The sequence below is a fragment of the Lagenorhynchus albirostris genome, chromosome 9, assembly GCF_949774975.1.
Source record: "Lagenorhynchus albirostris chromosome 9, mLagAlb1.1, whole genome shotgun sequence".
Taxonomy (NCBI): Eukaryota; Metazoa; Chordata; class Mammalia; order Artiodactyla; family Delphinidae; genus Lagenorhynchus; species Lagenorhynchus albirostris.
In genome coordinates, this window is record NC_083103.1 from 84,085,925 (window position 1) to 84,110,434 (window position 24,510).

Here is a 24,510-nt window from a genome sequence, read left to right on the forward strand (position 1 = left end):
ATAATCTTTTTCCACTCACTGACAGTTGTTAATGGTAAGGAGTGAAAACCAAATATCAGTTTTAATTGGCTGCAGGAAATGAAAGGTTATTTCACTCAAAAAGGTTTTTTTAAAAACCCATTAAACATTTTTAAATGTTTATTCCAGAAAATGATCTGGGAGCTTACTCTGATTTCCCCTCCATTCTGGCAGAGCCCCAAATAGATAGGTTTGCTTCACCTTAAGAAGACATGATTCTGAAAAGTTGGATATGAGGAAAGCTTGAATATATTAAGTCATTTAAAATCCACAAGGGGAATTAGGTAATCAAAAAAACCACACAGTAAATATATTTCCATGAAATCAAAATCTTTTAATAATATGAACACTTACCCTCGATTTCTTTATTATATTTTTACTAAAAAAGTTTACATACAGAGTTTTTGTAAAGTGGCATACTAGTAGTTGATATCATAATGATGCTACATATTAACACTCTGTATTGAAGAAGTATCATAAAAATCTCATGGCACATTATTTGCTAAGAAGTAGCATAATAACAATTGGGAGAAGGTTCCTAGGTTTACTGTACTCTACGGCTTCTATGGTACTCACAGTTGTATCTCAGGATTTCTCAAGTACTGCCCACCCATGTTCCCAACATGTGCAATCAGTCACCAGACCTCATCTAGTGGCCTAAAGGCCACGAGGCTTGTACAAGGACAATAACTGCCTCAGCAGGACAAAACTCAGATGCCTCCAAATGAGGAAACCTACTCCAAAACCAACCTGGGCTGCCCCTCCTCCTGACTACCTAGCCCAGCCTGGACAGCCTGCTTTCAGGCTGTGTCCTGAGGCTGGCTCACACCCAGGTATCTATCCAATCCTGCTTTCCTACTTGTACCTCTAAGACCCCAGTGTGGGCCCCACTCCTTGTCTCCCTGACACTAATAGGTATTGGCCCTCAAACACACAGAAACACAATTCTGGCCTTGGCTTCTGCCCTATTTTGGAATTTCTACTTTTGATACATTATTTTGTATTCCTTTGTAAAATCTAAACACTGGATCCAACCCAACGCTACAGAGTATTCACTCTGAGTCTGATAATTTTCCAAGTATCCCAAGGCAGTAGGCTCTGCTTTATCCAGGTGACAGCTTCCAGCTTCCCAGGAAACCCCAGGTGTACGTGTGTGCCTTCTTCTCCAGCTACAAGACTGCAGAGTGGGCCTCCTGGAGGTTCTCCTCAAGCTTCAGTCCCAGGTTGTCGATTCCAATGCTGGTAACTGGTGGCATGCTGCTTTCAAATGGCTCTGCAGTGCGTGTTGGAGTGGAGCAGTACAGAATGAACCCCACCATGATGACGGTGAAAGACAGGATGTAGAGTCCTGAAAACTAGGAGGAAATAATAGGCTATGTGGACAGTGCTCCCTCACATACACATCTTTGCTGCTGCCTTTTGTCAACAGAGCTTTGAGGGTTACCTTCTCATAATTTTTTTTTCTGAAAGTTGCCCAAGGAGATGCTAATGACCAAAACCGTTCTGTGTGTGTGTACTGGTGAATGTGTGAGCTCTGCCCATATCACCCACCACGTCAGCCAACTGGATTCTTGGATCTTTAGGAAATGGACTTTTGCCTTTCTCTGTGATAACCCAGCTGCATCCCACCTCACAACTAGTCCCACTTACTTAGTGGAGAGACTAAAAATTTAGCATGGTACCATGAGAGACCCAGATTCAGACCCTAGGCACAGCTTACAACACTGGTGTGAAACAATAAGAAAACAGAATGGTTTGGAGAAGGAGAAGAGAAAGAAGATGAGAGAGAAGAAAAAGTAAGACACACTCCCAGGCTTCCCTGGTGGTGCAGTGGTTGGGAATCCGCCTGCCAAGGCAGGGGACATGGGTTCGAGCCCTGGTCCAGGAGGATCCCACATGCCACAGAGCAACTACACCCGTGTGCCACAACTACTGAGCCTGCACTGTAGAGCCCGTGAGCCACAACTACTGAGCTCGCATACTACAACTACTGAAGCCCACGCTCCTAGAGCCTGTGCTTCGCAACAAGAGAAGCCACTGCAATGAGAAGCCCACACACCGCAATGAAGAGTAGCCCCCACTGGCTGCAACTAGAGAACAGCCTGCACGCAGCAACGAAGATCCAATGCAGCCAAAAATAAATGAATAAAATAAATTAATTTTTTTTAAAAAAGACATACTCCCAAAGGTAGAAGGAAAAAATGAAATGGGTTTTGAAATGAGTATTAAGTAGATTATAGTCATCTCCAGGTGTGGGCTTCTACGGGTCACCATTGGCTTCAACATGTTAATGTTTCATAGATGCTCAATTAGTTCTTAACCTTAAACCGTTAGAACTTTTTAAGGAATGGAATACCTACAGCCCTCCCCAAAGCTGGAAGGCCTCCACTGGATTCAGTGATGATGCAAAGCCAGTGATAATGTCAACCGGAGCAGCAGCCAAACTAATTTCCTCCACAGGTTTCATTCTTGGATCCAATCTCAGCACAGCACCCAGCACATAGCTGGTATTGAATAAATGTTTTTTGGGGGGGAAAATGATTCAGAAAAGATTAAAGGGAGTTAAAGCTATTTAGAGTACCCTAAACTTTTAAAGTCAGTATCATGAAGGTCAATCATGCTCTCCAATAGAATGTTCACTGTTACCTGTGGGAAAACCTAAGTAACTTATTCAAAACATGTCCTGTTTGGTTTGGTGGTTTTAAATGTTTATAAGAAAAAAGTATCTTGTTCCTCTTAAGAAGGCACATGATTAAATGGAGGCACCTTTATTAGAAGAGAGAGACTCTGAGGGAGTGAGATAATAAGTCTCCTGAATCAGAGGCTGTTTTTAAAATTTTACCCTTTGTGTCTGGATCTATACAGGAAATTTCTTGTGGCTAAACTGTTCAGTGAGTATTTACTCAAGATCAATCCAGAGGAGGCAGAGTCTGACACCAATGAATACAGAAATTGTTTAATGTCTTTTTCAACTGTGTTTTAAAATATCAGAGCCGAAGTTATTTTAGATACTATAATTTTTTTTAATTAGTGACATATTGAACTTATGATGCTGTCTTTAAAAATTTCTTCTAAGATCCTAGATATCGTCTTTATGCTCTGAATGATTTCCCACCTCTGTAATTTACTCTGAAGATAACAGCAGACCTCCTCTTTGCTCTACAAGTCTTGAAACAGCCTTTGACCAAAAAGAATAAAATCTGATATGAGTTATGAGTGAGCTGCTAGACATGCAGGGACAAAGAAACATAAAGCAAAAGAACTGCAAGGAACTTATAGTTCGCATGTTCCACTTTTGAGAATAATAGTGTAAGTCATGTGGCCAAAAAAATGACAACACAAGAAGGCTTTTTCTCATTAAAGTTAATACAGTTAAAAAGCAAATATGTACATTAAGGGAGCTTATAATAGGTAGCGACAAGTGTACTTTCACTTTGAAGCTTTTATTTCTTTAACCTTACTTCCTCCTTGGACATTATTTTACTAATGAGGGAAAAGTAAAAGTTAAACTACTAAAGCTACCTCAATATGTTTAGTTAAAAAAAAAAAAGCACAGGTAAGCGGGGCCACATGTTATACTGCAGAGCTCTCAAGCTTTCTCTGGGTATGGGTAGCCATCAACTGGCCTTGAACTGCAGAATAAAAACACCATGGTCCCCTAGTGGTGGCCATGTGAAATGCAAGAACAGCACCACAGAACAGCTAACTCACTTTTTTTTTTTTAACTCACTTTTAAGGCCCACTTTGTACCCCTTAATGATTGCTATCATAAAAAAAAAAATCTAGGGCTGTCAGGATCACTTCCCTGATTCACTTTGACATTTGTTACTTTTTAATGATGCCACCAAAAAGCTATAAATACTTCTTCAGTCTTAGTTCAGGAATACCTTAACCAGCAAGTTTGTGAAGATAACAGCTGGTTCCTGTGACATGTAAAAGCAAAAATGGTTTATGCTTCTTAAGCAGAAATTTCTGAGAACACACTGAACTAGGCATTGTGAGTTCCTGGCCAATTCCTGGGAACAGTGTAAATCAGTGCCAAGCAATTTCCACCCAGATACAAAATTTTACACGGATAAAGAAATATAGTCGCTATCCCCAGCTAAAACCAAAATTATCAAGCAACAGCCGACATTCTAACTATTTGTTCAAATGACTGTAATAGCAGCCAAGTCAACAAGCTTTATACTATGGAAAGATGGATTTCTTTCTTTTTTTAAAAAATAAATTTATTGGGCTTCCCTGGTGGCGCAGTGGTTGGGAGTCCGCCTGCCGATGCAGGGGACACGGGTTCGTGCCCCGGTCTGGGAGGATCCCACATGCTGCGGAGTGGCTGGGCCCGTGGGCCATGGCCGCTGGGCCTGCGCGTCCGGAGCCTGTGCTCCGCAGCGGGAGAGGCCACAGCGGTGAGAGGCCCGCGTACGTACCGCAAAAAGAAAAATAAATAAATAAATAAATAAATTTATTTATTTATTTATTTATTTTTGGCTGTTTTGGGTTTTCGTTGCTGCACGCAGGCTTTCTCTAGGTGCAGCAAGCGGGGGTTACTCTTCATTGTGGCGCGCAGGCTTCTCATTGCAGTGGCTTCTCTTGTTGCGGAGCACGGGCTCTAGGTGCACGGGCTTCAGTAGTTGTGGCTCACGGGCTCAGTAGTTGTGGCACATGGGCTTAGTTGCTCCGCGGCATATGAGATCTTCCTGGACCAGGGCTCAAACCCGTGTCCCCCGCATTGGCAGGCGGATTCTTAACCACTGCGCCACCAGGGAAGGCCCGGAAAGATGGATTTCTAAGGCAGTAGTTCTCAAAGCAAGACTCTTATAATAACACTAACATGCTATTTGCCTGGAGTGAGAGTGTCCGAAGAAATTCTTGCCAAGAAGGTGAGAAGGTTTCATTTTGGGATCTAAAATCTTAAAGAAACCCATTACTTCTTTTAAACCAAAAAAGTGTTCTGATTTGAACAAGATCTATTTGCTCACCTTATAGCCAAACAGAAAGAGTCCAAAGAAAAGACTGTAGAGGTCAGCTGTCAGGATGCCCAGGTTGACAGAAGTGGCACTAGTGACTTTAATCACCAGTGGCATGAAGCTGTACAGGCAAAACATACATAGGGCAAATGCTACAAACAGCAGGGCTGTGAAAAAAATGGAATATCTAATGTTATAGGAAGAAACCAAAAGTTAAAGGTGCTGTGCTTTTAAAGCTTGACTGATATATAAAATTCCCTGATCCTTTAACATACTATCCACAAAGCCCCTTGTTAACAGCAAGTATTGCAAATGAGACATACAAAGCTCTCAGAAAAAATAACAACAAGATATGATGAAGAACTTAAAAAATTCAACAGAGTGTTAAATGATCGAGGCCATAGAATCTTGCTTATGGTGTAAGTCAACAGTTCTTATCACCCCATGTTATCTACCTGCCCAGGGCAGAGAGATGCCAATGATAAAAGACATCATGGTTGGACATGATTTGTGTGGTTGAATCAAAATAAAGTATTTTTAGGGTATCAAAGATAGTCGTTAGGCCCATTATCTTTTGTTCATCTCATAAGAGCTAGTCATGTGGGTCAGCAACTACTTATAGCAGTTATCTCTGCTTCACAACCACTTCTCCAACCTCACTCAACACACACACACACACACACACACAGGCAATCTAAGTTATTTACTTGAATGAAATCATCCAAGCATGGTAAATGAATTTCAATGACACTTCATGTAGTACTTAATTTCTTTCCACGCATCATTAAATAAGGTTCAAATCTTTCCTATCAGATGAGAGTAGCAATGGAACGTGGTGGTGATTACACACCATCAGATTATTCAGGTTAATACTTCACAAATTACATCAAGCAGACAACCTTTACAAGAAGTCTGAGGACTCGAGATACAGATCTAGTTGAAAGTTAGTGTGACCAAAGGTCAGTCTTGTTCAGAATTCCTAGTAAAGAAAGGCTATTCCTGAAGGTAAAGATTAAGGATTAACTTTTATGGGGGGGTTTGTTTACAAGTTCTCAGAGAAAACTCAATGTAAACCACTATAGTTCTCTGTGTACTAAATTACTCTGTGATTTTATATAAAAATGTTTAATAGTATTACTAAAATGAAGTATTTATTTCTTGATGTGTGTCAGGGGAAAGACTAACAAGGATTATTATGTATGTACATACCAATTTTCCAGTCCCAGTGAATGCTGGCAATATCCTTATATTCCACAATCAATCTGTGATTAAAACAAGAGGTCACAGAGAGATCTTTATACTAATTTTTACTATTTTATAAGCAATTAAATTGCTTCAAGCTTTAAGTACTTCACCAAGGTGATTAATTATGTTGACTTTTGAATTTTTCTTAGCGTATAAAAATAACTATCTTTAATTAAAATGACAAAGAATAAAACCCAGAGGAGTCCATAAACACATGTTTGACTCCCTTAGAAGCACTCTACAGTAGTCAACTACAGGAGGAAAACATTACACTATGTGTTCCCTTTGAACAGGAAGTTAATATTTTCTAGGAATAATTGAAAAAGAGTCTTCACTGGTAATATAAAGTCTACCACATTATAAGCAGGAATCAAGCATCACACATGTATAAGAAAATGAGGCATAATTCTTGATGTTTCAAAAATCTTCTAATAGATATTTAGCAAGTTACTGATTTCAAATTTGAATTTGGGCCAAATAAACAATGAATATTAGTAGCTGGAAAGTAATCATCTATGACATATTTGCTTATATTGTTTTTAAGGATAAGTTTAGAATCTTACAGCTGTATGCCACTGATAATTGTTCCAAACAAGCCCACCATTCCTAAAAACTCCTGTCTGCTCAGCTTCTTCACGATGTATTCTTCACACACATTAGAAACAGCATAGAGGGAAGCCCCAAGAAGGACCAAGATGTCACCAATCAGTACATCACTACCTATAAGGAGATAAGCCACAAAAAGGAATACATTTGTCACTAGGGAAAACTCCAGCTTGCTTCCAGGAAATTATCTGGCTCATATTTATTTAAGTAAGATTTTACAGAAGAAGAAACCCTGATTTTTAGAAGTTTAAAGACTCTTGCTCGTCTCACTTTCTGGCACAATTCTGCTTTCATTTTTCTTATTTTGGATCCTCAGGAGACTAACAGATTGGAAGATGGTGGTGTATACCATAATGTAAGGCCTCAGAAAATGATTCTATGACATGAGAAATTAATGGAAATTATTGATGGGAATTCATTGAAAACTATAGGGAAGGAAGCTAGGTAAGCAAGGTAATTTTCTCAATCAAAGGAGACACTGAAGTCACTTGTATATTCAGTGAAATCATAGACCTTATTTAGATTTTACAGTATCAACTATCTGAACCTTGACATAAAGAATATCAAAATGTTCTCATCCACAGAGTAACTGAAAAAAGAGGTCATTCAGTGAACACAAAGTCTCCTTTTTGATGAAAACAAAACCCAAGAATCTACAGTAGGATTTCCAGTAACTAATCCAAATGTATGGGCCAAAAAAAGATTATTGCAAATATATAAAGAAACTTCTCTCTCATGACACAAAACAAACCATTTAGTGTGACAAAACACAGCAAGGGCTCAGGGCAGGTAGAAACATAAAGACTGCTTTGTGGAAATGGTTATAGTACCAGAAGCAAGCAAATCTAAAAGTAAAATTTTAAAGATAGTTAATCAGGACATGTTCTCTGCCTTTTACTTTATTTTTGCACAATAAAAGTGAGGACATAAGCAAAACTTTTTCTGTGACTAAACCAGAAACAAGTAACACAGTCTCACCTGAATTGTCTTCCCTCCCTGCTACTATGTCTGCACCAACCATAGTTCCTACGCCCAACAGACAGACAGCCACAGCGATGAAGTGGATCACTCTGTATCTTGCATAAAGAATAAACCACGAGAGAGCCATCAACACAGGAATCCCAAAGCAATCCAAAAGCTGCATGGAAGGAGAAACAGATGGCTTAAAACATCTCTCATTAGCTACAAGATGATTAAGTAATAACAGGAGTCAGTGTTTATTGAGCATTTATTATTGCCAGCCCTGTACTAAATGCCTTACCTGGATTAACTCATTTAATCCTCACAACAATTCTATGAGATTATAACTGCAATCTCCGTTTTACACAGGAGGAAAACAAAGGCACAGAAAGGTTAAATGAGTTGCCCAAATTCACATAGTTAAAAGTGGTGGAGGACTTTCCTGGTGGCACAGTGGTTAAGAATCCGCCTGCCAATGCAGGGGACACGGGTTTGAGCCCTGGTCCGGGAAGATCCCAATGCCGTGGAGCAACTAAGCCTGTCCACCACAACTACTGAGCCCGCGTGCCTAGAGCCCGTGCTCTGCAACAAGAGAAGCAACCGCAATGAGAAGCACATGCACCGCAACGAAGAGTAGCCCCCACTCACTGCAACTAGAGAAAGCCCGCGTGTAGCAACAAAGACCCAACACAGCCATAAATAAATAAAAGTGTTGGAGCCAGCTGATGAACCCAGGAATTCTGCCCAACAGCCTATGCAGTTTACCTCTACACTCCCACCTGTGTTTATCTTTAAGTCCAGTAGACATGTGCCCATTCAGTCAGTCAACAAATATTTAAGTATATGATATGTGGGAGACACTGTGAGAGGAGCTGAAATATAGAGGAGAACAAGAGAGACACAAAGAGGAGTATACAGAAGGCTAGACAGACACAGAAGAATCACACAACCAATATATAAATGCAATTGGGCTAAGAGCTACAGAAAAGTACAGGTTATTATGAGAGAGCAAACAGACACCATCTCCTTGACAAAGTGTCCAACCCCACCATATAAGACAGATGCTTGCTCACAGCAAATACTCTTGCTCATCTTCATCATATACTCCTCCATCACCTGTTGGTCCTGCATCCAGAAAATACTTGCTACACCCTTGATATTGCCAGTCTGAAAGGCAGGGGGATTAAGAGTGCCAAAATTATAGTAAATCCAAAATCTTTGTAAGATAAAAGAAAAAGAGATTCCATTCACTGGATTCTTAAAGTCACAAATTTGGTAAAGTGCATTCAAGGATAAAATATATTCCTTTTACTAATAATGTTCCTGATGATGTTTTTTGATTGCTCATCCTGTTCTTTTTTTAAACGTGTCCCTGATTTGCTCTGTATCTGTTTAGTCTTGGAGAAGGCAGGCCCCTAAATCTCCAACAGCCCGTTTGATCCTGTCCACAGTTGTTTACTGATTGCCTTTCACTGCAATGTTAAGTATAGGAATGGGCACCTTGCCTTGTGTTATTTATTCCAGCTGCAGAGCTCCAATCTCTCTCTCTCTCTTTTTTTTTTTTTTAGAACTCCAATCTCTTAAGTGCTTTATTGAGCCTGCCTGAACAACAAACCATTAAACGATGCAAATGATAATAGCTTGTCCTGGAAGACACCAACAGAATCCAGCCATAATGAAGTAACAAAATCTAAACTACATTCCTTAAACAAAAAAAGTGGAAAAAGTCACTCTAAAAACTATTACAGGAGACTCCCTATCCTCAAATTGTGTCTTAAAGTCAAACTTAAATCTGCTCTATTTTAAACAATTTTTGGTGGGCAATGAGTAGCCATATAAGGGAGGCACCTACATTTGGTAAGAGCTCCCAAGGCCTCAGGCCCCAGACCTACCATTGACCAGCTGTGTGATCTCTAGCTAGTCACCCTTTGAGTCAAAATCTGAAATCAAGAGGTCAGACTAAATGATCTCACAGGTACCTTCCCACTCTAAAATTCCATGACTTCTAATCTGATATCTATCACATTCAGTCATTTATCTACATTGGATCTTTTCAAAATGTGTTCTTGGTGACAGATGTCTTCTGTTTGATGCTTGTAGCTCTAAGAGCCTCCCTATTTAATTTAATCTTTAAAAATTATTGTACAGTCACAGTAAGCAAGGAACTAAGTAAGAACCTGGAATGAGGAGAAGGCATGGATATAAACATGAATTAGACTTTATTAGAGATACAGTGGAGTATAGAGGAGAAAGTGAAATTGAATTAGGCCTTAGAGAAGGGGCTTTAAAAAGGATTCATTCTAGAAAGAATAGAGCAACATAAGAGAGAGAAGCCGCCTGTGGGTACGGAATGTGTAGATGTGGCAGTGAAGTGAGAAGAGACATGAGTAGAAACCTAGGCCAGCAATGTCAATGGCCACATCAAGAACTACTACATTACTATTTGCAATTACAGAATCTTTGAAGGAATCCTTAAGAAGGAGTTTCAAAGACCATCCAATCTAAACTTCCACCTTTTCAAGGGGAATTCCCTGGTGGTCCAGTTGTTAGGACTCCAAGCTTCCACTGCAAGGGACATAGGTTCGATCCCTGGTCAGGGAACTAAGATCCCACATGTCACGCATGGTGATCAATCAATCAGTAAATAACTTCCACCCTTTCAGATTAACCAGGCCAGAGATTTACTCAAGGAGAGAATCCGCTTGAAGAATTCCAATGAGAGGCACTTTCTACTGCTGCAAGCACCTCTAGTTGTTAGATGTGCTTTTTATAATAGGGCTTGCGAGGACCATAAATGCATAACTTTTGACAACCAAATGCTTAGGTTTTTCTAAGAGGCTAAGACGAAAGAAATTGTTTGAGATTAGTTTAAGGCATGACCTTTAGTCACAATAACCCAGCTGTGTTTTGTTTAGCTGTGTTTAGACCTTGTACCAATTCATAACTTCTAATTGTCATTAGTCAGAGATCAAAGTTTCTGCAAATTGTAATCAAGTAATTAAACGGTGTGTGAGATTATGAGGATAGATGTGACTAGAAAAATGCCATTTTCTATATACTTATACTCATTATTCATTGCTAAAAGTACACTTAATACTATTTGTGATGAACTGCATCTTCTAGGTAACTCCTGGTTTTAATTTTTGTGAAATTCTGGGTTTTTCACGTGCCTCCTATTATGTCTGTCTTAACAAATATTTCCTATCTTGGCTTTTTAACCCATGCCAGTCGAAACCCAAGAGATTTGCTGAGGAAAATGCTTAGCACAATATTAAAAGGCATTCTGGAAATTTGAGAAGATGGCGGAAGAGTAAGACGCAGAGATCACCTTCCTCCCCACAGATACATCAGAAATACATCTACACGTGGAACTGCTCCTATAGCACACTGACTGAAGGCTGGCAGAAGACCTCAGACCTCCCAAAAGGCAAGAAACTCCCCACGTACCTGGGTAGGGCAAAAGAAAAAAGTAAAAACAGAGACAAAAGAATAGGGACGGGACCTGCACCAGAGGGAGGGAGCTGTGATGGAGGAAAGGTTTCCACGCACTAGAAGCCCCTTCGTGGGTGGAGACTGCGGGTGGCGGAGGGGGAAGCTTCAGAGCCACGGAGGAGAGTGCAGCAACAGGGCTGCAGAGGGCAAAGCGCAGAGACTACCGCACAGAGGATCGGTGCCGACCAACACTCACCAGCCCGAGAGGCTTGTCTGCTCACCCACCGGGGCGGGCGGGGGCTGGGAGCTGAGGCTTGGGCTTCGGTTGGATAGCAGGGAGAGGACTGGGGTTGTCGGCGTGAACACAGCCTGAAGGAGACTACTGCGCCACAGCTAGCCAGGAGGGAGTCCGGGAAAAAGTCTGGAGCTGCCGGAGAGGCAAGAGACTTTTTCTTCCCTCTTTGTTTCCTGGTGCGCAAGGAGAGGGGATTAAGAGGGCTGCTTAAAGGAGCTCCAGAGATGGGCGCGAGCCGCGTCTATCAGCGCGGACCCCAGAGTCGGGCATAAGAAGCTAAGGCTGCTGCTGCCGCCACCAAGAAGCCTGTGTGCGAGCACAGGTCACTATCCACACCTCCCTTCTGGGTAGACTGTGTAGCCTGCCACTGCCAGGGTCCCGTGATCCAGGGACAACTTCCCCGGGAGAACACACGGCGCGCCTCAGACGGGTGCAACGTTATGCTGGCCTGTGCTGCCGCAGGCTCGCCCCGCATCTGTACCCCTCCCTCTGCCCGGCCTGAGTGAGCCAGAGCCCCCAAATCAGCGGCTCCTTTAACCCCGTCCTGTCTAAGTGAAAAAACAGATGCCCTGAGGCGACCTACATGCAGAGGAGGGGCCAAATCCAAAGCTGAACCCCGGGAGCTGTGCAAACAAAGAAGAGAAAGGGAAATTTCACCCAGCAGCCTCAGAAGCAGCGGATTAAAGCTCCACAATCAACTTGATGAACCGTGCATCTGTGGAATACCTGAATAGACAACGAATCATCCCAAATTGAGGAGGTGGACTTTGGGAGCAAGATATATTATTTTTTCCCCTTTTCCTCTTTTGGTGAGTGTGTATGTGTATGCTTCTGTGTGAGATTTTGTCTGTATAGCTTTGCTTTCACCATATGTCCTAGGGTTCTGTCCGTCCGTTTTTGTTTTTTTTCTTTTCTCTTTTTTTTTTTACTTAAAATTTTTTTTTCTTAATAATTTTTTATTTTAGTAACTTTATTTTATTTTATCTTACTTTCTTTTATCCTCTTTCTTTCTTTCTTTCTATTTTTTCTCCCTTTTATTCTGAGCTGTGTGGAGGACAGGCTCTTGGTGCTCCAGCCAGGCATCAGGGCTGTGCCTCTGAGGTGGGAGAGCCAAGTTCAGGACACTGGTCCACAAGAGATCTCCCAGCTCCACGTAATATCAAACAGCGAAAATCTCCCAGAGATCTCCATCTCAACACCAACACCCAGCTTCACTCAATGACCAGCAAGCTACAGTGCTGGACACCCTATGCCAAACAACTAGCAAGACAGGAACACAGCCCCATCCATTAGCAGAGAGGCTGCCTAAAATCATAATAAGGCCACAGACACCCCAAAATACACCACCAGACGTGGACCTGCCCACCAGAAAGACAAGATCCAACCTCATCCACCAGAACACAGGCACCAGTCCCCTCCACCAGGAAACCTACACAACCCACTGAACCAAACTTAGCCACTGGGGACAGACACCAAAAACAACGGGAACTACGAACCAGCAGCCTGCAAAAAGGAGACCCCAAACACAGTAAGATAAGCAAAATGAAAAGACAGAAAAACACACAGCAGATGAAGGAGCAAGGTAAAAACCCACCAGACCTAACAAATGAAGAGGAAATAGGCAGTCCACCTGAAAAAGAATTCAGAATAATGATAGTAAAGATGATCCTAAAATCTTGGAAATAGACTAGAGAAAATGCAAGAAACATTTAACAAGGGCCTAGAAGAACTAAAGAGGAAACAAGCAATGATGAACAACACAATAAATGAAATTAAAAATACTCTAGAAGGGATCAATAGCAGAATAACTGAGGCAGAACGGATAAGTGAACTGGAAGATAAAATAGTGAAAATAACTACTGCAGAGCAGAATAAAGAAAAAAGAATGAAAAGAACTGCAGACAGTCTCAGAGACCTCTGGGACAACATTAAATGAACCAACATTCGAATTATAGGGGTCCCAGAAGAAGAAGAGTAAAAGAAAGGGACTGAGAAAATATTTGAAGAGATTATAGTTGAAAATTTCCCTAATATGGGAAAGGAAATAATCAAGTCCAGGAAGCACAGAGAGTCCCATACAGGATAAATCCAAGGAAGAACATGCCAAGACACATATTAATCAAACTATCAAAAATTAAATACAAAGAAAACATATTAAAAGCAGCAAGAGAAAAGCAACAAATAACACACAAGGGAATCCCCATAAGGTTAACAGCTGATATTTCAGCAGAAACTCTGTGAGCAGGAAGGGAGTGGCAGGACATATTTAAAGTGATAAAGGAGAAAAAGCTACAACCAAGATTACTCTACCCAGCAAGGATCTCATTCAGATTTGATGGAGAAATTAAAACCTTTACAGACAAGCAAAAGCTGAGAGAGTTCAGCACCACCAAACCAGCTTTACAACAACTGCTAAAGGAACTTCTATAGGCAAGAAACACAAGAGAACAAAAAGACCTACAATAATCAAAGACCTACAATAATCAACCCAAGAATTAAGAAAATGGGAATAGGAACATACATATTGGTAATTACCTTAAATGTAAATGGATTAAATGCTCCCACCAAAAGACACAGACTGGCTGAATGGATACAAAAACAAGAACCGTATATATGCTGTCTACAAGAGACCCACTTCAGACCTAGGGACACATACAGACTGAAAGTGAGGGGATGGAAAAAGATATTCCATGCAAATGGAAACCAAAAGAAAGCTGGAGTAGCGATTCTCATATCAGACAAAATAGACTTTAAAATAGGGACTATTAGAAGAGACAAAGAAGAACACTACATAATGATCAAGGGATCGATCCAAGAAGAAGATATAACAATTGTAAATATTTATGCACCCAATATAGGAGCACCTCAATACATAAGGCAAATACTAGCAGCCATAAAAGGGGAAATCGACGGTAACAGAATCATAGTAGGGGACTTTAACACCCCACTTTCACCAATGGACAGATCATCCAAAATGAAAATAAATACGGAAACACAAGCTATAAATGATACATTAAACAAGATGGACTTAATTAATATTTATAGGACATTCCATCCAAAAACAACAGAATACACCTTTTTCTCAAGTGCTCATGGAACATTCTCCAGGATAGATTATATCTTGGGTCACAAATCTTGCCTTGGTAAATTTAGGAAAATCGAAATCGTATCAAGTATCTTTTCCAACCACAACACTATGAGACTAGATATCAATTACAGGAAAAGATCTGTAAAAAATACAAATACATGGAGGCTAAACAATACACTACTTAATAACGAAGTGATCACTGAAGAAATCAAAGAAGAAATCGAAAAATACCTAGAAACAAATGACAATGAAAACACAACGACCCAAAACCTATGGGATGCAGCAAAAGCAGTTCTAAGAGGGAAGTTTATAGCAATACAATCCTACCTTAAGAAACAGGAAACATCTCAAATAAACAACCTAACCTTGCACCTAAAGGAATTAGAGAAAGAAGAACAAAAAATCCCCAAAGTTAGAAGAAGGAAAGAAATCATAAAGATCAGATCAGAAATAAATGAAAAAGAAATGAAGGAAACAATAGCAAAGATCAATAAAACTAAAAGCTGGTTCTTTGAGAAGTTAAACAAAATTGATAAACCATTAGCCAGACTCATCAAGAAAAAAAGGGAGAAGACTCAAATCAATAGAATTGGAAATGAAAAAGGAGAAGTAACAAATGACACCGCAGAAATACAAAGGATCATGAGAGATTACTACAAGCAACTCTATGCCAATAAAATGGACAACCTGGAAGAAATGGACAAATTCATAGAAATGCACAACCTGCCGAGACTGAACCAGGAAGAAATAGAAAATATGAACAGACCAATCACAAGCACTGAAATTGAAACTGTGATTAAAAATCTTCCAAAAAACAAAAGCCCAGGACCAGATGGCTTCACAGGCAAATTCTATCAAACATTTAGAGAAGAGCTAACACCTATCCTTCTCAAACTCTTCCAAAATATAGCAGAGGGAGGAACACTCTCAAACTCATTCTACGAGGCCACCATCACCCTGATACCAAAACCAGACAAAGATGTCACAAAGAAAGAAAACTACAGGCCAATATCACTGATGAACATAGATGCAAAAATCCTCAACAAAATACTAGCAAACAGAATCCAACAGCACATTAAAAGGATCATACACCATGTTCAAGTGGGGTTTATTCCAGGAATGCAAGGATTCTTCAATATACGCAAATCAATCAACGTGATACACCATATTAACAAATTGAAGGAGAAAAACTATATCATCTCAATAGATGCAGAGAAAGCTTTCGACAAAATTCAACACCCATTTATGATAAAAACGCTGCAGGAAGTAGGCATAGAGGGAACTTTCCTCAACATAATAAAGGCCATATATGACAAACCCACAGCCAAAATCGTCCTCAATGGTGAAAAACTGAAAGCATTTCCACTAAGATCAGGAACAAGACAAGGTTGCCCACTCTCACCACTCTTATTCAACATAGTTTTGGAAGTTATAGCCACAGCAATCAGAGAAGAAAAAGAAATAAAAGGAATCCAAATCGGAAAAGAAGAAGTGAAGCTGTCACTGTTTGCAGATGACAGGATACTATACACAGAGAATCCTAAAGATGCTACCTGAAAACTACTAGAGCTAATCAATGAATTTGGTAAAGTAGCAGGATACAAAATTAATGCACAGGAATCTCTGGCATTCTTATACACTAATGATGAAAAATCTGAAAGTGAAATTAAGAAAACACTCCCATTTACCATTGCATAAAAAAGAATAAAATATCTAGGAATAAACCTACCTAAGGAGACAAAAGAGCTGTATGCAGAAAATTATAAGACACTGATGAAAGAAATTAAAGGTGATACAAATAGATGGAGAGATATACCATGTTCTTGGATTGGAAGAATCAACATCGTGAAAATGACTCTACTACCCAAAGCAATCTACAGATTCAATGCAATCCCTATCAAACTACCACTGGCATTTTTCATAGAACTAGGACAAAAAATTTCACAATTTGTATGGAAATACAAAAGACCCGAAATAGCCAAAGCAATCTTGAGAACGAAAAACAGATCTGGAGGAATCAGGCTCCTGGACTTCAGACTATACTACAAAGCTACAGTAATCAAGACAGTATGGTACTGGCACAAAACCAGAAATATAGATAAATAGAACAGGATAGAAAGCCTAGAGATTAACCAACGCACATATGGTCACCTTATCTTTGATAAAGGAGGCAAGAATATACAATGGAGAAAAGACAGCCTCTTCAATAAGTGGTGCTGGGAAAACTGGACAGCTAAATTTTTCCATGTTCCTAATATTTGAAGATAAGACCATATCTGTTTTATATAAAAAAGTGATGCATCAGGAATTCCTTGGTAGTCCAGTGGTTAAGACTCCGTGCTTACACTGCTGAGGGTGCAGGTTCAATCTCTCCATGGTCGGGGAACTAAGGTACCGCAAGTCATGCTGTGCAGCCAAAACAAAAAAAAAGTGATGCATCAAAAGTCTTAAATTCAGGAGTTTCCCTGGTGGCACAGTGGTGGAGAGTTCGCCTGCCGATGCAGGGGACATGGGTTCGTGCCCCGGTCCAGGAGGATCCCACATGCTGCAGAGCGGCTGGACCCGTGAGCCATGGCCGCTGAGCCTGCATGTCCGGAGCCTGTGCTCCGCAGGGGGAGAGGCCACAGCAATGAGAGGCCCGCGTACCGCAAAAACCTGGTATTGGAATCTATCTTACTTTCATCTCCATTTATAAGATATTTTGTTGTTAGCAATGGGGAGTCAGTGTTATGATACATCACACAGTTTGCCAACATTAAGACAACTCTTTTCTTTTTTTTTGGCTGCATGACACGGCTTGTGGGATCTCAGTTCCTCAACCAGGGATGGAACCAGGCTACAGCAGCGAAAGCCCATAATCCTAACCACTAGGCCACCAGTAAACTCCCTAACATTAAGACAACTTAAACAATCTTCCTCAGCTCCACCAGGTTGAAAAGTACTGCTATGTAGAAACATTTTTCTTTCAATCCAGTGAGAATAAACCTAGAAAAGGAATAGAGATATAAGTTTTACTTTTGGCTACCATCTCTAACCAAGATGTCTAATAGGTTCCTTCTAATTGTTCCTTTGTCTTGAATATCCACTTTACTTGCAAACCTCCAACTTTTCTGTAGCACAATGGTAATATCCACTTTATATGCCATGTTTAAGCAACACATAAAACAGAACTCTTGCCAACATCACAGCATCCATTGCCAACTAAATATTTATGTTTATTTTCATAGCAACTGTTCTATTCTGCTGTAGCATTAGCAGTTTGGGAACTGATTAACTTGTACACATTTTCAGTAATTCCAGGAAGCCTTACTCATTAGCATATATGCTCCACTGGAAAACAGATAGCATCCACCTGTGTTTAGGTTTTCTTCAAATGAACAGGTTCTTAATAAAATTAGGTGAGCACATATGAGCTCAGATTCTTCTCTTAAAGCTATAAAACCCAAACTGGTAAGAGGACTCCTTACCTGGACACTGGTTAGAGTTGTGTACTGGTATGCTCTGACAATCAGGTAATTAGCTTCTACATCTGCTAGTCCAAGCAGGATGTACTTCCACCATTTCTTTTTCAAGATGTTTAAAAGGTTATCACTACCTGGTTGAAAGAAATCTAGATTAGTACATGTACTTAAAATGATTCCTTGCATGTTAATTTAGAGATAAAGAGTCAAAGCAAGGGTTTACTATGTATTTTGAATGTGGACCCTCCTAATTTCCATTACTCATAACCCAAACTCCTGCAACAGCTCAGCAGTCAGATTTTTTTCTAGTATGAGGCCCAAGCTAAGGTGTCATCATAGACCAAGTGTTCAATGAAAACACCAAAGAGAAAGGAAATAAGAAAAAAGTGGTTAAATTCCCTTTCCTACTGCAACAGAAATATAACATCCAGATCCCTAGGAAATGAAATGTTTGCTTATGAATTCATTGGTTATTTAACCTCTGTTCATGAGCTTCTTCAAAGAAAACTCTGCATGTGGTCATTCTTTTGGAAAAGATGTGCTTTCAAGAGAAAATTAAGCCAGTGGTAAGTATGGAAAAAAGATTTAGTGGCCCCACTGAAGAAACACCTTTTATCCCCTAAATTCTATTTATTCAAGTTAACTGTGATTCATTTCTTTGTAGAATCTAGCATCACAAGGAGATATAGAGTTGGCACATATACAAGAAGGCTTTATGGGTAAGATAACCTGCAAGGAAATAAAGGTAGTGAGACTCGTAGCCAAATAATTATCATGAAATCCCAATCAGCAGGAACATCCTGAAAACACAGTTTGTCTTCCCCAAGATAAGATGGCATGGAACGCACCTAATAACCATCCCTTAGAAGGACTACACTGATATACTTATGAATCACACTGACTTCCTAAAGGCCAATGCTTACATAGAGGAGAAAAGTCTGGGGCTATTAACCATGTACCAGTTCTATTTCCAACTCCTAAAGTTCTTGCCAAATTTGAAGATTTCCCCTTAAGATATCTCTTTACCCCTTCCCACAGCTGGTTTCCATTTCTTTCAAAATAAGTTATTTATCCTGACACATAGAAATACCATTATGTATTAAGGTTCATATTAAAAGACGATTAGCAAATAGCACACTGGTGATTTTATTATTTGCCTTAAATGTGATGAAAATGGGAGTATTGCACCCTACCTATCAGTCTGGGTTACCCATTGTCTTTACACTCTTGAATTCAATCTTATTTAATTTATTTTATAGTACCATGTTCTTCTTTTGTGGGAAGGATGGCTCTTATCATGACAAGAAGCCCCTAATACAGCATGGTGGTGAGTGCATGGGCTCTGGGGCAGGCTGCCTAGGTTGAAATCTGCCTCCACCTGCATGATTTACAGCAAGTTATCTAAGTACCACATGCCTCAGATTACTCATCTATAATGTGGAGATAATAATAATACTCACTTGATTTGTTAGGAGGCTTCAATGAGTTAAGCAATTAAAATGATACCTGGCGCAATAATGTTAGCCTAGTTTTTCCCATTTATAAATAGTTAGCTAGAAATGATAATTCTACAATGATTCTAAAACAACTTAACCAGCCAGTGATAAGATGTTAATTCCTTGCCAATTCCTTGTTTTGTTTCTCTCACAACATAGACTTGATCTATCAATACATGCAATTGGTGGTCCATTTAGCATTCTCCACTTAGCTGGAAATACATATTTTGGACAGTGAGGTTCTTGACTTTTTAAGTGTTTCTAATACTGTCTTTTAAATTTATCAACCATGGGGGGAAAAATAGAAGACCTAATTTGTAATGGCATTTACACTTTTTTTTTTTTTTTTTTTTTTTTTTTTTTTTTGCGGTACGCAGACCTCTCACTGTTGTGGCCTCTCCCGTTGCGGAGCACAGGCTCCGGACGCGCAGGCTCAGCGGCCATGGCTCACGGGCCCAGCCGCTCCGCGTTATGTGGGATCTTCCCGGACCCGGGCACGAACCCGTGTCCCCTGCATCGGCAGGCGGACTCTCAACCACTGCGCCACCAGGGAAGCCCTACACTTTTTTTTTTTAGACAACTCCTACGTTACAGTTTGGTGCTACTTATTTTAATCAACAATTTCAGAGAATTATACACAAATCTCTAGTCACCAATTTCATAGAATTCAAAGGTGTCATACTTTTCTAATAACTTTAATAAAAACAGCAGTAGTTTCCTGTTCTTGATTTTGCCCCATATTTTATTTTTTGAATGTCAAGAGCCAAAAATTTTTATGAAGATAATTTGTTGAAAAGGTAATTCCAACATTTGACATACCTGATTGAAATGCCAGCATCACTGTATAAATTAGAAACAGCAAGCAATAGTTGATAAAGCTCTGAAGCATGGGGGTATTCACTTTGTATCTTTCTGCCAAATACTGGCTGGTGATGGCTGTCCCACATATACACAAGGACAACATCTGACCCAGGGCAATTGTTTTCAAAATATTCCTAGAAAACAAAGGAGGAAATCAGAGGAACTGGCAAGTAAGTTATATCTTTCACACACACACACACACACACACACACACACACACACACACACACACACACACACACTTTAGGGCTAAACCAAAAGGAAAATGCTAATAATTCCAGGTGGTTCTTTATTTCATTTTATCGCTTACTTCATATGCACAAAAATTAAAGCGTTGGATTTTGAGAGACTACAGTTTTATTCTCTTTTACATTTCTAATTTTCCCCTCATTACTACAAAAATACATATTCCCCCAGTTCACTGATGATTTATTTAGAGATCATTTTGATTACTTTGCTATGTCATATTTTATTTGAATTATGTGTGTATGATTTTTTTTTTTTTTTTTTTTTCAGTACGCGGGGCTCTCACTGTTGTGGCCTCTCCCGTTGCGAAGCACAGGCTCCGGACGCGCAGGCTCAGCGGCCATGGCTCACGGGCCTAGCCACTCCGCGGCATGTGGGATCTTCCCGGACCGGGGCACGAACCCGTGTCCCCTGCATCGGCAGGCGGACTCTCAACCACTGCGCCACCAGGGAAGCCCTGTGTGTATGATTTTTTAAAGCTCAACTTTAACTCTAGTTTTAAAGTCTTCCTATTCATTGTTTAACATTTTCTCATCCTCTCATTCTCCCAGAGACTTGGTTCCTTCAACTAGAAGCAGAGGCTTTCAATGTTACCTACATGTTAGAATCATGGAGCTTTTAAAAATGCTAATATCCCGGGCTGCACCTGAGACCAATCATATCGTCGCCTCGGGGGGTGGGTCCAGACCTCGGTGGAGTTCAAAGGTCCCCAAGTAATTCCAAATGCAGCCAAGATTGTGAATCACTGTTCCAGAGGCTGGCACTTTGGATCCAGAGAAGAATAAGATCTAGACCCTACCCTTTGGCATTTTAAAAGATAAGTACCTTAACAGCCAACTACGAAACTGCAGAAAGCAAACTACACAACAACAGTGTACACTGTTACAACAGTAACAGTGGTGTGATTAAGGGGCTGAGAGAGCACACAGGTACTATTGGTTAATTCTGAGTGAGGGAGTTAGCAGGCAGGGAGAAAAGTTTTATGGAAGAAGTGATTTTTCAGTTAGGTCTGGAAGTATGTATATAAGAGATATCTAGAGGAAGAAGTAGGGAGAAGGGAACCCAGGAAGAAGTAACTGTAGGACCAAATGTAGAGGCACAAACATTCAATGGTGGGTTCAGGAAATATCGAGTGGCCTATGCCTAAGGCATAAGGTCAATTGCAAAGAGTGGAGGGCAAGAAGCCTGGAAAAGTAAGTAGAGGCCAGACTGTAAAAAGGTAGCTCTGGGGCTTCCCTGGTGGCGCAGTGGTTGGGAGTCCGCCTGCCGATGCAGGGGACATGGGTTCGTGCCCCGGTCCGGTAGGATCCCACATGCCGCGGAGCGGCTGGGCCCGTGAGCCATGGCCGCTGAGCCTGCGCATCCGGAGCCTGTGCTCCACAACGGGAGAGGCCACAAAAGTGAGAGGCCCGTGTACCGCAAAAAAAAAAAAAAAAAGGTAACTCTGGTTACTATGAGAAGGACTACTGAAGGTTAGAAGGTTAATATAATGATCCATGACTGAACTAAAGCCACATAAATGTGAATGTTAAGTAGAGAATGATGTGAAAGACTCACAGAGCCTAGTGATCCATTAAATCTCTGGAGGAGGTATTGAAAATGATCTCTGGGTTTCTGGACTAGATGACTGGATAGATATAAGGCTGCTGACCAAGACACAGAATACAGGATGAGAAGCAGGTTTGGGCAAGGGGAGAGTACTGAGCTTAATTTGAGAACAATAGAAATTGAGGTGGCTGGAAGGTCTAAGAGAAAAACATTAAGAGGTTTGTGACAGGCAGACTCTAAGATGGCCACCAGTGAATCTCTGTTTCTGGGTAGTTTTACTCTGTGTAATCTCTTCCACTTTAACATGGGTTGGATCTTTTACTTGATTCTAACCAATAGAATACAAGAAAATTAATGGGATACCATACTATACAACACAGGGAATATAGCCAATACTTTATAATAACTATAAATAGAGTATAATCTTTAAAAATTGTGAATCACTATATTGTACACCTGTAACTTATATAATATTGTACATCAACTATACTTCAATTAAAAAAAAAAACACCAGGATACCACTTCCATGGATACACTACCTGAGGTTATAACTTCCATCTTGCTACCCAACTCTATTGATTCTCTTCCTTGCTGGCTCGGATCAAACAAGCTGCTATATATAGACAGGCCCACATGGAAAGGAACTAAGGGTGGCCTCTGGTCAACAACCAGCAAGGAACTGAGACCCTGAGTCCAACAGTCTCCAAGGAAATAAATCTTGCCAAAATCAACATGAGCTTGGAAGCAGATTCCCTCCCCAGTCATGACTTCAGATGAGACTCTAGCCCTGGCCGACACCATGACTGCAGCCTTATGAGAGACCCTGAAGCAGAGGGCAGAGCTAAGCCATGCCCAGATGCCTAATCCATAAAAACTATGATAACAGATGTGTATTGTTTTAAGCCACTAAATTTGAGGTAATTTGTTACACAGTAGCAACAGATAACAAATACAAGGTTGAAACTCTGGACTTCAGAAAGACCATATCTGTTTTACTCTCCACTACATATCCAGTGCTGGCACTTTGTTGTCACTTAATAAATAAATATTTGTCAAGTGAATGTAAATGGATAAAGAAATTACCACATATGCCCAAATATATGGTTACCTCAAATATAAGACACTTCCACACTTATCCAATGAAGTTCAATAGTCAGAGAAAGACAAGAAATTATGAGTGCCATGATACAGAAACTAAGAGTAGAAAAACATTTCAAGAAGGATGAGCTCATCAATACTACAGTGTCAAAAACTGCAGAGAGAAAAGATGTCATCATGGCTAAATAGACACAGTTGGACTGTTAAGCTGGATGCTGCTAGATGGCTTGGAAGGAAAGCATTTTGTTAGTGGTAATGACTAAAGTCAGATTCTAGTGGGCTGAGTGAGTAGAATATGAGCAAATTAATGCACCAAACATAAATAGCTCTTTTTTTCTTTTTAATGATGAAAAGGAGAACAGCGATGGGGAAAGAGTTTGAAGTATTCTGCTTATTAGCAGCAGTGTTGAGGACAGGGTTTTTGCTTGTTTGTTTGTTTGTTTAATTATTATCTTGTTAAAGAAGCAGGGAAACTTAAACAAGTTTGGGAGATGAGCAGAAGGCAATATGGGTGAAAACTTGAAAGAAACTTAAAAGAAATTAAAAGAGATGATGAAGACATATAGTTCCTGGAAGGTTCAGGGACCAGGATTGAGAATACTGCAACTTTTATTTAAATGTTCTCTACATAAATACTTCCTTCCAGAGTTGCTCTAAGCAAAATAGAAAATACCCAAATTGCAGAAGACAGAGAATATCTGTTCTAAGAGTTTACAATGTATTTTTTCTTTGGAATATTTGCTTCAGTAATTTGCAACTAATCTCAAACAATCCTAACACAGGCAAAAAGAAAAAGGGGAAATTTGCTGGGTAAGTCAACCCTAAATATATACTTATAGAGCATCTACCATGTGCCAGGCCATGAAGATACAAAACTGGATAGGCACTCTCTGTGCCTCAGAGGCTCAGAGACCACTGGGGATAAGTAGGCATATAAACTAGTAATTAGGGCACAGACAGACAAGTACAAAAATGGGCTACTTAACAAGAACCTCAGGGGTTCACTAGACAGGCACAGTAAGGAAAGGTATCTCAAGCAGAAGGAATAGCAGGTACAAAGGCACAGAGTTCTAAAACAATATGGCACGTTCAGGGATTTCAAGTGGGTTGGTGTAGCTATAACCCAGAGTGTAAGAGAAAAACAAGAGCAGCAGATGATGGAAAAGTCAATAGAATCGAGATCAAGAAG

At 40.2% G+C, this 24,510-nt stretch overlaps 1 protein-coding gene across 1 annotated transcript in view; it reads right to left on the reverse strand.

Annotated features, from left to right (window-relative positions):
- Positions 1–378: 378 nt before the first annotated feature.
- SLC35F2 (solute carrier family 35 member F2) overlaps positions 379–24,510 on the reverse strand; it is a 49,258-nt gene continuing 25,126 nt past the window's right edge. The window contains exons 2-8 of the mRNA XM_060160323.1: positions 20,388–20,563; positions 18,079–18,206; positions 7,815–7,974; positions 6,794–6,950; positions 6,195–6,247; positions 4,998–5,152; positions 379–1,373 (exon numbers count right to left, since the gene is read on the reverse strand). Coding sequence (XP_060016306.1) covers positions 1,188–1,373; positions 4,998–5,152; positions 6,195–6,247; positions 6,794–6,950; positions 7,815–7,974; positions 18,079–18,206; positions 20,388–20,563 — 1,015 coding nt within the window. The 3' untranslated portion in view covers positions 379–1,187. The remainder of the gene's footprint in view (positions 1,374–4,997; positions 5,153–6,194; positions 6,248–6,793; positions 6,951–7,814; positions 7,975–18,078; positions 18,207–20,387; positions 20,564–24,510) is intronic.